Genomic DNA, 17,575 nt, shown 5'->3' with positions numbered 1-17,575 from the left:
TAGCACAACTGAATATGGGATGGAAACAAATCAATCTCTTTAACTGACATGACACGGAGCAACTTTGTGGAAGTCGAGTTTTGTACAACATTTAAATGTTTAACATCGTTAAAAAAAAAAGAAGAAGAAAAAAGACATCTGAAGAGTGAATAAATGTGCATCCGTCAAACCACCCAACTATGCAAAGGCCAAGAAAGTGCGAGGTCTTTCGGATATAGGCGACTACCAAGCAAAGCTAAATAATCAAACCCGTTTTTTACTGCACGTCGCTTCTCGAATGTAACGGTGACGAAATGGCGTTTGAATAAAGCCTTTGAAATGGGCAGAATGTTGGAACGGAACGGACGGCTACCTGCTAGCATTAGCATGTTGCTGGTCTGACTCGCTTAGGCTAACATTCCGCGTCGCGCTTGTTTGCCGGCGGGGCCCCCGCGGCACAGGTAATGTATCCACGCCGTCCGTCATTTCAGCAGGTAGTTGTTCCGCTGTTTGGAGTCTCTTTGACAAGTCGCGTCGTTTTCGGAAAGATGGAACGAGACTTGCGCACCTCAAAAGGACATAACGACACATAATATTGTGACCTATCGCCTCACGGCTATTTGTCTTCCAATGTGGTAGTGCACCGTAAGGAGGAGGATTTTGACCTCCCCCCAAACACCCCCCCCCCTCAACCCCACCCCGCCCCTCCCCCCCCCAGGCTACCACATCCATGGCCGTCACATTTGATGGAACATCGCGTCAAAGGTCAGAGGTGACTTATGTGTAGAAGATGACCTCGGGAATCTGTCCGTCCTCCACCGAGGTGCCGTTATTGTTACCCGCCGCGTAGCAGAAGGTGAAGCAGGTCTTGGTGCCCGTTGTCGATGACTCGTGCGTTATCTTTCGCATCCCCTTCGTCCCGTAATGAGAGTCCGGGCCCTGGAGAAGAGACCGGAGAGGGATGAGGAACCGCAACAAGCCACCAGGTCGCGATGGAGGTCATTTCAGGTTCTGTTCATCGATTTGATTTATGACGAAAACTTATTTCTTAAACCCTCCTTTTAGGTTGATTTCTCACAAACAACAATAATGTTCCCGGGGTCAATTTGACCCAGAGGCTTTGTTTAATGATAAAAACACGACCAACGTTGAAATGGGTCAACTTGATCCGGCTACGCCCCAAAAGCATTCAACTTCCTGTAAATATTAGTAATCATTTCAATTGAAAATATGTCCAAGCATTTTAATTGATGAGAATTTTCATAGAAAAAAAACAACAAATTTGTACTTCAGGTTCAAAATGGGTCAATTTGACCCATCTATGTTTAACATCCCAAAAGCATCCCAGTAAATATTAGTAACCGTTTTAATTAAAAATATGTCCAAGCATTTTAATTGATGAGAATTTTCGTAGCAAAATATGAATAAATATACTAATTATGTATGCTATGTTTAACGTCCCAAAAGCATTCAATTTCCAGTAAATATTACCATATTTTCCGGACTATAAGTCGCTCGAAGTACAAGTTGCACCAGGCCAAAAATGCATAATTAGGTAGAAGAAGAAAAACAGAACAGAACAGTGCCCTCTTGTGACTGTCTGTGAAAATATCTTCCCCCGGTATATTTTTCTCATATGCAAGTCGCAAAAACAGCCAACCTATGAAAAAAAGTGTGATTTATAGTCCGGAAAATAAGCAACCATTTTAATTGAAAATATGTCAAACAAGCATTTTAATTGAGAATTTTTGTATTAAAAAAAAAAAAAAATACAAATTCTTGTTCAACTTCAAAATGGGTCAATTTGACCCAGCTATATTTATTGTCCCAAAATTGTTCCGATAAATATTCGTAACCATTTTAATTGATGAGAGTTTTCATAGCAAATAAATAATAAATAAAAATACTAATTTGTAGTTCTTCAACTTTAAAATGGGTCAATTTGACCCGGCTATATTTCTTGTCCCAAAATTGTTCCGATAAATATTCGTAACCATTTTAATTGATGAGAGTTTTCATAGCAAATAAATAATAAATAAAAATACTAATTTGTAGTTCTTCAACTTTAAAATGGGTCAATTTGACCCGGCTATATTTCTTGTCCCAAAATTGTTCCGATAAATATTCGTAACCATTTTAATTGATGAGAGTTTTCGTAGCAAATAAATAATAAATAAAAATACTAATTTGTAGTTCTTCAACTTTAAAATGGGTCAATTTGACCCGGCTATATTTCTTGTCCCAAAATTGTTCCGATAAATATTCGTAACCATTTTAATTGATGAGAGTTTTCGTAGCAAATAAATAATAAATAAAAATACTAATTTGTAGTTCTTCAACTTTAAAATGGGTCAATTTGACCCGGCTATGTTAAACGCCCCAAAAGAATTCCGGTAAACATGAGTAACTATTTTAATTGATGAGAGTTTTCATAGCAAATAAATAATAAATAAAAATACTAATTTGTAGTTCTTCAACTTTAAAATGGGTCAATTTGACCCGGCTATATTTATTGTCCCAAAATTGTTCCGATAAATATTCGTAACCATTTTAATTGATGAGAGTTTTCGTAGCAAATAAATAATAAACAAAAATACTAATTTGCAGTTCTTCAACTTTAAAATGGGTCAATTTGACCCGGCTATGTTAAACGCCCCCAAAAGAATTCCGGTAAACATGAGTAACTATTTTAATTGATGAGAGTTTTCATAGCAAATAAATAATAAATAAAAATACTAATTTGTAGTTCTTCAACTTTAAAATGGGTCAATTTGACCCGGCTATATTTCTTGTCCCAAAATTGTTCCGATAAATATTCGTAACCATTTTAATTGATGAGAGTTTTCATAGCAAATAAATAATAAATAAAAATACTAATTTGTAGTTCTTCAACTTTAAAATGGGTCAATTTGACCCGGCTATGTTAAACGCCCCCAAAAGAATTCCGGTAAACATGAGTAACTATTTTAATTGATGAGAGTTTTCATAGCAAATAAATAATAAATAAAAATACTAATTTGTAGTTCTTCAACTTTAAAATGGGTCAATTTGATCCGGCTATGTTAAACGCCCCCAAAAGAATTCCGGTAAACATGAGTAACTATTTGAATTGAAAATTTGTCCAAGCATTTTAATTGATGGGAATTTTCGTAGCATAAAAATTCTCATTTGCAATTTCAATTTCAACTAATACTGCGTCACTACCCAGAATGCATTGCGACGTAAACAACAATGGTGGTGTACATGCAAATGAGGTTTCTACAGAATGTATTAAACTGGAAATTCCTTTTGAAAATTGTATCTTATAGTTGTGTTATTAACAACCAAATAAATCATATACAGCGCAAAGGCCATTCTCGTCAGGGTTGCTTTTAAGGCAGCATATACAGTAAATGCAATAGATTTCATTTTGAGATCTCATTTACATACTTCGTAATACGACTTCAATATATAGCAAGATAGTGCGACTCCACTCGTGACTTTGTGAATCCAAGTCGCTCCCGCATCCGTGCATCGCGCAACACAGCGCTGTCGTTCCACGTGCGCTCCTCCGTATAACGAGCTCCATTATGATTCTTCAGCAAGAAAAATTAGATATCGGTCTATCTCTAATCAATATGCCAGGTCTGACGTGTATATAAAGTTTCATGAGTTCTCACCCATGTTTCATTTTTCTTAGCAAACAGCATGTCGCCACGGCAACAGCATGCAACAAAATAAAAACATTTAAATGGCTTTTCAGATTAAAAAACCCAAGTTTGAAAATGATTAGAAGAATTCTGCAAGAGGAGTTTGTCAAAATATAAAATATGACCTCTACAAAATTAAAAATAAAATAATTTTTTTTATAAAATCTGACAAATTCCTAAGCAAGTCAAAATGCCTGACTTTCTGTTGGGTTTAGCATACAGCTCCCAAAAACGTTTTGTCTTGGGCTGTTAACATGCGTGCTAATTTTGACAGATCTTGGTGAAATGTATAACCAAGAATGCTTGGTTAAAAAAAATTGTTGGTTGCGCTATTTAATGTCATTTAATGAAAGTGGCACAAGAAATCTCTAATATAGTGATGCAAATGTCAGGTATATACACAAGTTTCATGAGTTTATACCCAGGGTTTAAAAACACCATCATTTTTCTTAGCAAACAGCGCGTCGCCACGGCAACAAAATAAAAAATTTCAAAATAACTTTTCATCTTAAACAACTTTAGATGAAACTGCCCGAGTTTGAAGACCATCTTACAAATTCTCTCGGAGTAGTTTGGAATTGGGTGACATTTTTGGCCTTTTATAGACGTCTTATTTCAACAAAGTAAATTCAAAATGGCAGATTTCCTGTCAGGTTTATAGCATATGGCTCTAAAATACTTTTTAGGCCGTTACAGACGCCTCCCGATTTCCGTAGATCTGAAAATGCTCATTTCCGAAAGAATTTCGATTGCCCCGCTTCGTCGCGTTGAAACCTCAACATTTTTTTTCACGGTTGTCGTCGATGGCGCAGCCCCGTAGTTCAAAATCAATCTTGATTGACAAAGCGATGACGCTTACTCGCAAGTGTTTACTGCGAACGGCGACCGGCGCCGACACGACTCCCGTAACGGAAAATTCTCAATTCCGGGCTGTTGCTCCACGCGAGCTTGACAACGCTTGTCCAGCCGAGCGTTTAATGAGACGAGCCCGGTTGTGTTTCTCCCCATAAGTGAAATATTCAAGCACCATATCGGAGCCAAATGTGAGCACAGCACGCAAATGAACAACCGGAGGTTTCGCAGAAACATTTGAACGACGCAAACGAACGCTTGAAAACCAAACCTTGAGCGTAGCACAGGCCGTGTAGTTGACGTTGGGCAGAATCTCCACCGGTTCCTTGAACATGACTCGGAAGGTGTTGGCTGAGCCGTCGCAGCTGAAGCCCGTTTCATTCTGGCCCAGTACAGTGTTACTGTCCGTGTGAATAATCTGCGCGGGGGGGGGGAAACATTACGGAATTCGTCATCAACGTGGCTGAAATGACAAAAAGCCGCCGTCTCGTACCTGAATGTTGACTTGGTAGTCCGTCGGTCCGTGTATCGAGCCGTACAGGCCGAAGCCAACCACAAATATCCTGCGGTTTACGGAGAACCTACAACAGGGACAACAGCCTTTTTATTTGCCGGGCCTGGTGCGAGTGCAAAAAGTTTCAGGAGTTTTCGCCGCAGGTTCGACCCTCAAAAACAGCACTTTTTCTTTGCAACTTCTCATCTAAAACATTTTTGATAAAACACACCAAGTTTGAAGAGGATCGCATGAATTCTGTAGGAGGACTTTGTTTAAAAAAAAATAATAATAATAATAATATCCAAAATAAAACTTTGTGTTCGGCTCAGCCCCAAAAATCTTTTTAGTAGGTCTTGGGCTGTTAAATGTGCCTGCCAATTTTGACAAATCTATGCGAAACGTATAACCGAGAATCCTTGGTTAAAAAAAGTGTAGGGTGCGCGATTGAGTTATTTAATTAAAGTTGCACAAGAAATCGCTCTAAAATACAGATTTATATTAGGGATGGATCGGCGCCGATGTTGGGCATTTTGACGAATATCGATATCGATATCGGCTTCTGCTTTTTTTTAATCCGACGGCTAATAAAAAGTAAATCTCCATTTTCAGTTCACTTTAGAAGAGATGCCGTTGACCTTGGGAGCCTTCTGAACAATTTGCTTTTGTTCGACATTAAAACAAAGAAATGTGAAATTTTAAGATTTCAGGTATTTTTACATTTTGGGGAAAAAAATATTAACAATAGAAAACTATAGAGAGCTATGGTATTTACTTGTGTAAGTTTCCATTTAACTTTTTAAGACGTACTGATAACCTTAGGAGCTCTCTGAACATTTTGTTAGAAATTTAAAAGGATTGAACAATACTGAGCTCTTAAAAAATATATATATTTAAAAAACGTCTATTGTCTAATAAATAACAAAAACACTTTTGACAAGTCAGAAAAAATGTTCAATAAACATGCTTTGAGACATTACAACAAAGTCAAGATTGACATTTGTAAAAAAATAAAATAAAAATAACAATAATCAAAAATGACATCGCCCCGCCCCCAATAATCGGCCCTGAAAAATTAGATATCGGTCCATCTCTAATCAATATGCCAGGTCTGACGTGTATATAAAGTTTCATGAGTTTTCACCCATGTTTCATTTTTCTTAGCAAACGGCATGTCGCCACGGCAACAGCATGCAACAAAATAAAAACATTTAAATGGCTTTTCACATTAAAAAACCCAAGTTTGAAAATGATTAGAAGAATTCTGCAAGAGGAGTTTGTCAAAATATAAAATATGACCTCTACAAAATAAAAAATGAAATAATTTTTTTTATAAAATCTGACAAATTCCTAAGCAAGTCAAAATGCCTGACTTTGTGTTCGGTTTAGCTTACAGCTCCCAAAAACGTTTTGTCTTGGGCTGTTAACATGCGTGCTAATTTTGACAGATCTTGGTGAAATGTAGAACCAAGAATGCTTGGTTAAAAAAATTGTAGGTTGCGCTATTGAGTCATTTAATGAAAGTGGCACAAGAAATCTCTAATATAGTGATGCATATGCCAGGTATAATATATACACAAGTTTCATGAGTTTATACCCAGGGTTTAAAAACACCATCATTTGTCTTAGCAAACAGCGCGTCGCCACGGCAACAAAATAAAAAATTTCAAAATAACTTTTCATCTTAAACAACTTTAGATTAAACTTCCCGAGTTTGAAGACCATCTTACAAATTCTCTAAGAGTAGTTTGGAATTGGGTGACATTTTTGGCCTTTTATAGACGTCTTATTTCAACAAAGTAAATTCAAAATGGCAGATTTCCTGTCAGGTTTATAGCATATGGCTCTACAAGACTTTTTAGGCCGTTACAGACGCCTCCCGATTTCCGTAGATCTTGGTGAAACACGACAACTGAAAATGCTCATTTCCCAACGTGGGGAACGCCAGCGCGAGCGGTTTTCGGCATCTGCCCGTCTTTACCGTATGCGGTCGCTGGTCCCGCTGTAGCCCCAGCGACTCTCCACCTGCCCGAAGCGCGTGATGCTGCACTCCTTCCCGCGCAGGCAGCAGCGAGGCCGATCGATGAAGTCCACGCGCGGCTTGGGGTTGACCGTGAAGTGGAGGAAGAGACTCACCACCTCCCTGTCGCTCAGGATGCTGGACTGCGCCGGGCCTGATGGCGCAAAAACATGCACGCGTCAATCACGTCCAAATCCGATCGCGCCGAAGAAATACTCCCGCCATTTTTTTGGCTCCGTTTTTTGCGCTCACCTGCAGCGAACTCTTCGATGGTCATGAGCGGGAAGCGGATCAGCGTGAGGGACTTGCCCAGCACTTTGCGCTTGTTCTCGGGGGTGGGCTGCAACTGCTGCCTGTGGGCCTCCGCCTCCGCCCAACGCACCGCCGCCCCGAACAAGCGCACCTCCCGCACGCCGAGCGTGTCCCTCTCCAACACGGCGACCAGCGTATCTACGGGCCAGGTAAATAATTATCAGATGTGATGCAATGTAAGCGAGGAATGTCACAATTAAAAACATTCACTGCCAGCCATTTTGCACTGAAGCAACCCCCTTTGCTCCCGGCTGTTTTACTGGATTTGGACTGATTTTGCTAGGCCCACAGAATATTGTGTTCTATTGCTATCAAAACATGGAACCTGCCAAAAGAAAGATTAGAGTCTCTTCTTTCATCAGGAAAAAAAAGTATATTTGTATCCGTTTCAGTTTTGCAGCAATTAGCGTTAGAATATAGCTTCCTCAATATTCACATTCCTGTTGAAAACACTGTCAAAAAGAGCTTGTTGCAACATGGCCCTGGCTGATCTCTTATACTCTGCTGCTACCTACTGGCCGTTTTTTGTAATAACTACCATTGCTTTAAGCCACCTCTTCATGTGAAAAGCTGCATCAAAGCCTTCTGTATGCTCTAGCATAAAAAAGCACACACCCCCCGTATAAATAAGTTTTGGGGAGTGAAGGACATAGTATTAAAAAAACGTATTTGCACGTTTTTTGGGTTTGAATGAGTTAAGGGCAAGCAGGAGAATACCGAGGTCAATGTCTGTGAAGCCTTCGGCGGCGAGAGCGTCTCCTGTGTTCTTATCGATGTTTTCGAGGCAGAGGCTGGCAAGCTGAGGCTCATCGAACAAACGGGCCTGAAACCAGAAAACAAGAATGTAATAAACACGCCAGCCAGAACTTAAGGAACTCATAAACAATCTAAAAGGCACAGTAATCATCACATCTGGGATATATTTCAGCAATTTGGCTTTACTTTTACTTACTTGCATCCCCTCAAATGTCAAAAACGCAAATCAGGACTTTTGGGGCTGATTCCATTTTTTCACCAATCCGATCACAAGTTGGAGCAATAAGTCTATTTAAATAACTTATTTACTTTGGGCCGGGTCATGTTTGTAAATAAGAATTAGTTCTCAAACATTTTTACCCGGTTAAATAAAGGTTCAATTTAAAAAAACGGAATAATCAATATTAAATTGATTTTCCTTTTTGAGCCAAAATTCATGTCACCATCAACCGATTATTTTAATCTCTTTTCCATAAATTAATAAGAAAATTGAATTTTAAAGGCCTTTTTTTATCTTACTCTTTTTGTTGAAATTTACTGTTGGCATGAATTGAAAAGTATTTTCTTACATTTATGAAATGCAAGACTTTAAGACAATTTCGAATATTTTTAGTTTATATATTTACAATTATTGAATTAGAATTATAAAAACAACTTCATCTCATCCTTGCCGATGTCAATGTTTGTGTTACTTTCATGAATAAAAACGAAATCATTTAACCAGTTACTGCCTTTAAGAAGAATTAATTTTGCATAATTAATCAATATCGGATTGAACTGAAGTGAAAAAAATTCATCTAAATCGAATCGTAATGAACTCTTGTGAACCGAAAACGAATCAATTGAAGAAATTAGAATCGATATCCGGTCCTATTGTTTACTGCATATTTGATGTACTTATTTATTTATTTAAAAGGCGACAGTGTATATAATTGAACGTTTACATGTAGCGATTACACCGGGAAAAATATTACAACTAAATACTTGAGTTGGAACTTGTAACCTTTTCAAATTGAAATTGATTTTGACGGCAGCAAGAGCATTAATGAAACGAGGTGGTCACATTAAATGACAAGTTGCAAATATCTACATTTAAAAAAATGGGGTCCCGCGCGATAATCGGCGCGTCTGACCTGCGTGAGCAGCATGAACGCGTTGTCGGCCCTCAGGTTCTTCTTGAGGAACTCCACGCAGTGCGCCTCCAGGGCTGGCACGGCGTACTTTTTGGCGGTGTAAAGTGTGGTCATCACCGTCTCTGGCCCGATCTGAACTTCATCAGAGTACAGAAACCTGCGCGGGGGGGGGGGGGGGGGGTCAAATTGGTTGGCCAAAGTGTGTCCATTCGACGCATTGCAATTGATATTGAGCTTTAATAAAAAAAAAAAGAAGCCAGTGCAAAATAAACATTTTATAATATTATCATTTTTAATTAGTTATAATAAATAGGACATCTTACACAAGTAACACGTAAAACTTCATGACCTTTAAATGTGTATTGATTTATCAAAAACAATACTTTTGATCCGGCATCCTAATAGCGGTTTCTCGTACCCAATTGTTTTACTGAATCACATTCTCATCAACATAGCATCAAACACGGCGCTTCGCAGGGTTTCTTCACACGTCAATCTAATCAGTCCCGGGCCTACAGAATTTGTGCTGCTGCATGTTACTATAAATAGCAATGGGACTATTTCAGGTGCAAATCAGATTTCATTTTGGCCCGCAACAACAGCAGTTTTCTTCCGTCCTCCGATTGGGTGGGGAGTTTATTTACGTTTTATGTTTGTGTCAACTCTGATTGATTGGTGATTTCATTTATTGTTTTTTTTTTTTTTTGTAATTATGTGTCATGTTATTAGATAAATTCTGAATCCGAATTGTTTCCGATGACGTACGTGGCACAGTTGTATGCAATTATATCGGATAGTACCGAATTTTAATTTCAATAGTTTTCAGAATGATGACATGATAACGGTGCCATTAAGAAGTCCACTGAAGGAACCAGCACCACATTGCGAATTGTTTTTTTTGTTGTTGTCTCACAATGTGTACATCAAAGAAACCCTACAAAGGCGAGTGAACAAGGAACCAATCCCTGTTAACTGAAGATATAAAATTAGAATCAAAAGTAGGATGAGACGGCTCCCTTGACCGAATAGGGTGGATGTGATAGATATAAAGCAATGCGCTCAGCAGTCTCAATACAAGCAAAACCATACAATGAAACGCTCGTACTGCATCGCGCCTTTCATCGCGCTCGTAAACGCCAACACGGTTGCCGGTTGCAACCCTTGCGGCACGAGCACCTGCCGTCGATAACGAGACAACATCATCATGCGCGGGTCCTTCTTACTTTAACAGCGCCAGGAAGGCGGCTGGCTCCACGTCAGGAAGCTCGATTTCGGTTGACGTCGTCGCCATTCCGCCGTTGAACATAGCATCAAACACGGCGCTTCCGACGGCCAGCACAAACCTAAGAACGCAAACGATGACCAGCCAATCAGACGAAAAGTATCATCATTGAAGCTCTGCGGTCAAAAGTCATCTTCCAGCTTACCTGTGCGCAGGTATCCGCTGAACCCCCATCCCTTTGCCCACCAGGAAGTGAACGTCACTGAGTACTTCGTTGTTGAACAGAAACGCAAACCTCTCCTTCACGGTGCTCTTTGTCGCCTGCCAGTTGTACACCGGCTCGCGGTACACCAGCACGGACGCGGCGGCGGCCGGAGCGGCGGTGAGAGCCGCCGCCGCCGGCGGGGTCGCGTTCGACGCCGCGATAGCGGCCATGTTCGACGCCGGGGTGGCCATGCCTCCGGTGGCCGCCGCGCTCGCGTTCGCGTTCGGCGGCTGAAGGCAGCCCTGGGCGCTCGGTGGAGCTCCGGAGGTCAGGACGCCGTTGCCGTCGAGACCGCCAGGCCCCAGCTGCGGGTTGGACCGCCGAGTGGCTCCCTGCGCACCGCCAGCCGAACCCAACGCCGCTCCGTTGGACGCCGGCATCGAGAAAACGCTGTTGCTGGGTTGGCTGTTTCCCAGAGGACCCGGGCTGGCGAAGTTGAGGCACGGAGGCCTGCCACTGTTCTCGCCAGCAGCCATCTTACATGTAGCATAAGGCGTAAACAACACGCTTCTTCGCCTCGTCAATTTCTTGCGCTATCGACGTCGACAAGCTATTACAGCGCCCCCTAGAGCCGAGCGCCAGCTTTAACGTTCACGATGCATTTTTTTTTCATTTCTCTATAATTTAATTGGTCCTTTGTTTAAAATGAAATAGAAAAAATAATTAGTTAGAACGTCTGCTGGCTATTTTTTGTTCTTTTCTTCTTTTTATATGTTGTAATTTTGTTTGATTTGTAGACACTCACACATTATACACTATATATTGAAAAAAAATATCCATCCATCCATTCATTATTTGAACTGCTTATCCTCACTAGGGTCGCGGGCGCGCTGGAGCCTATCCTAGCTTTCTTCGGGCAGCAGGCGTACACCCTGACTTGGTTGCCAGCCAATCACAGGGGGGGGAAAAATCCCCAAATTATTATTTCTGAATGACGAGGGGTGTGCATCTTTCAATGAAAAGAAAGACAATTTGATACATATCTCGATAAACTGGGGTACAATACGATTTGATATGGTGAGAGTACAACTGTAGCTTTTGTCATGATATGTAACAACATTGCCCCAAAAAATCTTTATTCCCCATTATTTTGAAGAGAAGTTGTGTTTCTTTAGTTGTAAAAAAGTTTATTTGTATTGTTTCATATCCATAAAAGCTCTACAGTACATAAACTGATTTATTCTTAGTTGTGGTAACTAGTTTTTCAGCACCCTCTCTTCTAACAGCCCACCTGCATGTATTTATAGTTTTATCTTGTGGGCTTGTCATTTTTAGTATATGTGGCCACTAAAAAAATGGATGGCGGGCAGCAAATGCCCCCGGGTCGTAGTTTGGACACCCCTGCCTTAGTGCAGAATGCTGATGAGGAGTAGTGTGCACATTTGGACACATGCGAGTTAAAAGGGGTGTTCGGAGTTCCCGTACACACTTTCTAGTATGAAGTCAGAAAAGTTAAGACTTCCCACCTTCAGTGAATGCAGCATGAGAATACATTGACGTCATTTTCAGTCGACAGCAAGTGTCAGTACAAGGCAAAATGGCCGACCCCCGAGATGGATAAAAACAGGTGGATTTTTCTGCTTAATTCGTATTCCACAAACACAATTAATCAGAATATCGTATTAGGACAAATAAACTTTCTGACTTGAGTTTAAGGCTCTCCACTGCCGCTGTTTCTTAACTTTTGACAGTATCCCTCCCACAGTGTAGTTTAGTTTGAATGAAGCCGCTTTTTGTGCGGAATCACGTCCTACAAAGCGACTTCATTCCATCGTTGGCGTCCCATCGAGTCGTCCATGCCGTCCTCCCTTAACCCCCCCCCCCCCCTCTTCCTGTGCGCCTCATCCCCAGTGACGTCACAGCGGCGAGGGGAGCTGTCCTGCTGAAAACAAGATGGCTGTGCGGGCGGGAGGAGCGGCGAGCTGAGGCAATGCAGGGGAGCTACCAAAGCGGACACAGGGTATTGCCCCCCCTGTGCCGAACAGCACACGACAGCCGCGCGTGACCAACCCAGGAGCTTTTATTTGAGAGAACACTTCGTGTTTCCCTTCGACAAATTTGCCTTTCGACGGTCAGACGGAGCGAGACCGCAAATCACGGTTCGGCCAGGCAAGCGGCTCTGCTCAGCGGAGGACAGCCGGGAACCCCTCACGCCACGCAACGGAGATGTCCCTACTATGCGTGGGAGGTAAGCTGGAAATGATTATGAAATTATTTGGCCTGGCACTTGCTCGTGTATGAATGAGTGTGTGTGTGTGTGTGTTTTTTTTTTTTTTTTAAGTACTGCACCAAACTGTGTGAGAGCTCCTCCGGGCTATCACGTTGATCAGAAAACTCTTGCTTTTTGTGGCATCACCGAACTCGTTTATCAGCTGCTTGGCAACGCGAGAGGCTAAAAACCGGGTCGTGACCGTCACGTCGTCAAAAAGTACCGAAAGAGAGAGTTCGCTGATTAAACGTGTATTCGACTGGCTTCTGCCGCTTGCGCTCATTACGTGATTGACAAGGTTGTCTTCGGTGTGTGTGTGCGTGTGCGCGTGTGTGTGTGTCTTGCACTCATTCACGCGCGTGGGCGGACGGATGAGCAGGACGTGGAAAAGCCCCTGCCGTTGCCGCGTCGGTGCCGCCGCCGCCGCCTCCCTCCTTCCTCCTTCCGCCGCTCGGATGTAGTCGTGAGGGAATACTCGCCTGCTGGAGGGAGGTGCGCGTCACTTCTTATCGTCCGCCCCCCCCCGACCCCCCCTCCCCTTGAAGCGATGCGTCATCTCCTCCCACCCGACTTCCCGAAAAAAAGCACCTGATGCTGATGCTGATGCTCCTCACAGTCATGAATAAGCATCTGCTACAATTGTCCATAAAAAAATAAAATAAAATAAAAAGCTAGGTTGAATGATTCAAGCCCCTGATTCAGCCCGCCCCTCTCATTGATTTTATGAAGTGTTACAGGAATACTTCAGTGACGTATTTGTAGGTGGACCCTTGAGCAAGGCATTGAAGCCGCAACTGCTTGGACATGCTTTATGTGCTTGTCACAGTTCATGCCTTGGGCGAGTGCATGATTATGATGCCACCGAAAAAAAGGAAAAAAGTCAACTTTGGGGAGCGCGAACATACGATCTTCAGACTTTTGATTTTTTGATATACTTCCACCTCCTGATGGGTTTTATTTCCTTGGGTCCGAGACGGATGCCCCTTCCGACACATCAAAATCGACAGTGTTAATTCAACACCTAAAGAGTTGAATTTAACACTTCAAAAGTGTCTATATTGGTCCACACTAAATATACACGAAACAACATTTTGAAAGTTTTTTTTTTTTTTTTTTACACTGAAATGTAGTTGAAATTGAACACTCGTCAACAGTGTTGGACTTTTTAACACTCAAAATGAGTTGGTTTTATATAATATTATTATTAACTAAATATTTAACTCAGGTATTGTAAAAAAAAAAAAAAAAAATACTAGTATCAATTTAAATTTCCAATTTTTGAAAAATGTACAATGTTAGTCATTAACTACTTTGATATTCTACTATAAACAAAGACAAGTAGTTAAAGTGAACAATTTTTTTGGAACAATTCCACCACTTATGACAATGCGTTGACTTCACAATAACACATCCCATCAATGGTCAACCAATCCTCAAGCACGGGTTACATATTATGGCAAAGTGATATACGATGTGGTTTTTTTTTTTCATCGTCATCAGTGTTTTTCGCAGTGATGAGGAAGAAAATGGCGGTGACTTGTCTCTCTCAAACTGGAGAAGTGCAGGTGCGAAGGCGGAGCTTAATTACATCTGTGCAGAGTTCATCTAAAACTAGATGTTCAACTCTGGGGAAAAATAACACTCACTCTGAACACTTAAGGAGTTAAAATCAACCCCCCAAAAATGTAACCCGGAAATTTTAACGCTCCAATTTTTGCTATGCATCGTTTGATGCCTCTTCGTAAGTGATCGTGAACGGTCACATTCGCACTGACATTCATTTCAGACCTATGGACAATTTACAATGTTAAACTTACCATGCAAGTTTTGGGCCTGTGCGAGGAAGTCAGAAAAAAACGCACACGCAGGCTTTGGGTGCAACTCGACACAGGACAGAAAACGGGCCGACACCAATACGATTATCGGCAGTCAAGGTGACCAATATTTAAAGCCGATATTCATTTGCAGAAAAAAAAAAAAGTTGGTGTCAAAATTTTTAATAATAAAAACTCCACACGCTAATTCTCAAAAATCTGACTAAATTCATGAGCTAACAGTTAGCTCGCGGGCTAACTGTAGCCCGCACGCTAATTCCCAAATAGCCGTTAATTTGCGAGCTAACGCATTGTAGCAGGGGCAGCTTTATTTATATAGCTTCTTTAATACACGAGGTAGTAAGTTTAACTTACCTCTTTAACCGCACACCGGCCGGGTGGTCCCCCGTCTGCTTTCGATTTTCTCTTCAGCATGTGAGCGTCCAGAGAAGAGCCAAGCTTTCGCTGCTTATTGGCTGTTAGCACTGCACGAACCAATCACATGGTGCTGTGGGCGGGCCAAAGTTGCAGGGAGTCAACAGCCACTCGTTGGGTTTCCATTAGGGATGCACGATAATGCTATTTTCAACCGATGCAGGTAAACCAATCATTTAGAAAGTGCCGATGTCGATAACCGATAAGTCAGCCGATAATTGTTTGCAAACTTAACTTGAATACAAATACATGTAAACATTGTGTAAAGCACCATGAAGCAAAATTTTATTGATATGTCTGCTTCAAAGAAAACTAGTAACTCATTTTGAGTTTGCCAAAACAAAACAGCCATGTTTAAAAAAAAAAATGCAAACATTTCTTTATTATCTGGTTTATCTGTTTGACGTCAAATTAGTCGATAATTTGCCGATAATTATCGGCCACCGATATTATCGTGCATCCCTAGTTTCCATCCACCCATTTTTATTTGAATTTTCAAGAATTGCAAAAATAAAACTGAATGGAAACGTCCAAAATTAAAAAAATAATAATTAAAATTCGCCCCCAAAAATTGACGTTTAGATGGGGTGGATTTTGAAGCTTATCGAAAAAAGGAAAATGCAAATTTTGGCAATGGAAGCAGGTTTTGCGAATAACCGCTGGCGAGACCGGATACACGTCGCACGTTTTGACCGGAGATTACGTCACACGTACGTTTGGAGTCCCAAAGCAATGTTGGACGATAAAGTAAGGTATGTTTGGGGGTGACGACGAAACAGAAATCTTTTTGGAATTAATTAAAGAAGCGAATATTAATGCTATTTTAGATGGGAAACAGCAAAGAAACGCTACGTTTGTCAAAAATGACCCAAAAAAACCCTCATACGATGTCATCGCACGGCGCAGTCGCTTCCTGCGCTTCTTCTTCTTTTAAATTACTGGTGGATCACATCTCTATGGAGTCCCCTCTCAATATTTGCAAAAGAAGAACAGATAGAAACGGGCATAAGCCGCATGTGCGTTTTGCGCATTTTCAGTAAATTTGCTTAAAAAATTCAAACCAATTGGATAAAAACTGACTACTGACAGAGGAGAAAAGCGCCCGTCGGAGCAAAAATAACCGTTTTTAATTTATCGGTCATCAAACAAAAAAAAAGGCAGATGCCGATATTTATAAAACGCTAAATATCGGCCGGGCCGATTATCGGTCTATCCCTATAAAAAAAAAAAAAAATCAGGCTTAGGCTAAAATGAAGGCAGTTGAACTATGAATGAATATGAAAGACAGTTCATCCAAATTGCCGTCTTTCCGATTTGAAAATGGCATTCTCCTAAATTGTGACGTCTATTTTGAATTCCCTTCATTGTTCAGCCCCAACCCGTGATTGACTAGCAACCAGTCCGGCGTGTCGTCCGCCTCCCCCCCCCCCCCCCCCAACGTCAGCTAGAATAAACTCCAGCTCCCTGCAACCCTGACCACGACAAGCTGTATAGAAAATGGATGACTATAACGAATGTGCCTGTGAATCACCAGAAATGTTCCATATTCATTATTAGGTCTCCCCGCTCTAAATGTTGAGTAACCGCCATCGTGTGTGTCAGAGCTCGCGGCCTCTGTCGTATATACGTTACGGTGGCCAAATATGTGCGTCATTGTTGATGCCTGCCCACCTCATCTCATTCTACCGGGACCGCCCACTGAGTGTCCCCCCCCCCCCCCCCCCCCGCCGCACGGAGTCAGTCCCCCCGGGGGCGTCGTTAAAGCCCTCGCCGTGATCCATTCATAAAGGCCGGCCCGCGGCTGCTGCCGGCGCCGTAGACTACGAGACTTGGCGGCGTGCCGGGCTTTTTTGTTCCTCTTACATCATTCATGCTTACCTGACTGGAGGCTATTTCTGGCCTGCGCAGCACTTGCGCTTCTTCAAGAGGCCGCGTTTTCTTCACAGTATCTGTCGACAAGGCAGAAAGCAGACACGGATTATAGCTTGAAAACACCGACTTGCTCGCCCCCGGGCCAACGTTTCAATCGAAATCAAATCCCTTCAAAGCTTGTGAAGCACTTCTGAATGATTGAGACTTTATTGATTGTGGTAAATCACTTCAACCTATTTTGACACTTTTGTTGAGTTTTGATTTTGTCGCTGATCCCCCAAAATCACGGACTCCTCCCTATTTGACGTTCCTCAACCGTTGGTAGTTTGCTGGCCGTTGACTTGGCGATGCCGTCTCGATGCTCAGACGTCAAAGATTGCTGTGTCGGGTATTTAATGAATGAAAGCCCGGCATAAAAAAAAATGGCTTTGCATGTAAATAAGATGGTGAAATACCGTAGATATTAAAAAGACGTTTGGTGATTAAAAAAAATGAGACCAAGATCAATGACGTCAAAAACCTTT

The 17,575-nt window shown here is 41.6% G+C and overlaps 2 protein-coding genes across 2 annotated transcripts in view; one reads left to right on the top strand and one right to left on the bottom strand.

The window, feature by feature from the left end:
• Window positions 1–687: 687 nt before the first annotated feature.
• On the bottom strand, window positions 688–11,277 carry LOC147180304 (BTB/POZ domain-containing protein 2-like). Its single transcript, XM_086071070.1, has 9 exons — window positions 10,662–11,277; window positions 10,458–10,577; window positions 9,235–9,391; window positions 8,063–8,168; window positions 7,286–7,483; window positions 6,995–7,187; window positions 5,014–5,101; window positions 4,792–4,938; window positions 688–918 (listed from the first exon to the last, which is right to left on the bottom strand). The coding sequence occupies exons 1-9, from the start codon at window positions 11,195–11,197 to the stop codon at window positions 757–759; spliced, it is 1,707 nt and encodes a 568-aa protein (XP_085927196.1). The 5' UTR covers window positions 11,198–11,277; the 3' UTR covers window positions 688–756.
• A 1,313-nt stretch (window positions 11,278–12,590) lies between these two features.
• Window positions 12,591–17,575, top strand: part of LOC147180303 (protein unc-13 homolog A) — a 50,377-nt gene continuing 45,392 nt past the window's right edge. Inside the window, exon 1 of the mRNA XM_086072511.1 lies at window positions 12,591–12,909. Within this exon, the coding sequence (XP_085928637.1) occupies window positions 12,888–12,909 (22 nt within the window). The 5' untranslated portion in view covers window positions 12,591–12,887. The remainder of the gene's footprint in view (window positions 12,910–17,575) is intronic.

The sequence above is a fragment of the Leptonotus elevatus genome, chromosome 1 (assembly GCF_054856555.1).
Source record: "Leptonotus elevatus isolate MCC_2025b chromosome 1, RoL_Lele_1.0, whole genome shotgun sequence".
NCBI lineage: Eukaryota > Metazoa > Chordata > Actinopteri > Syngnathiformes > Syngnathidae > Leptonotus > Leptonotus elevatus.
This window is presented reverse-complemented; position numbering and strand designations above follow the sequence as displayed.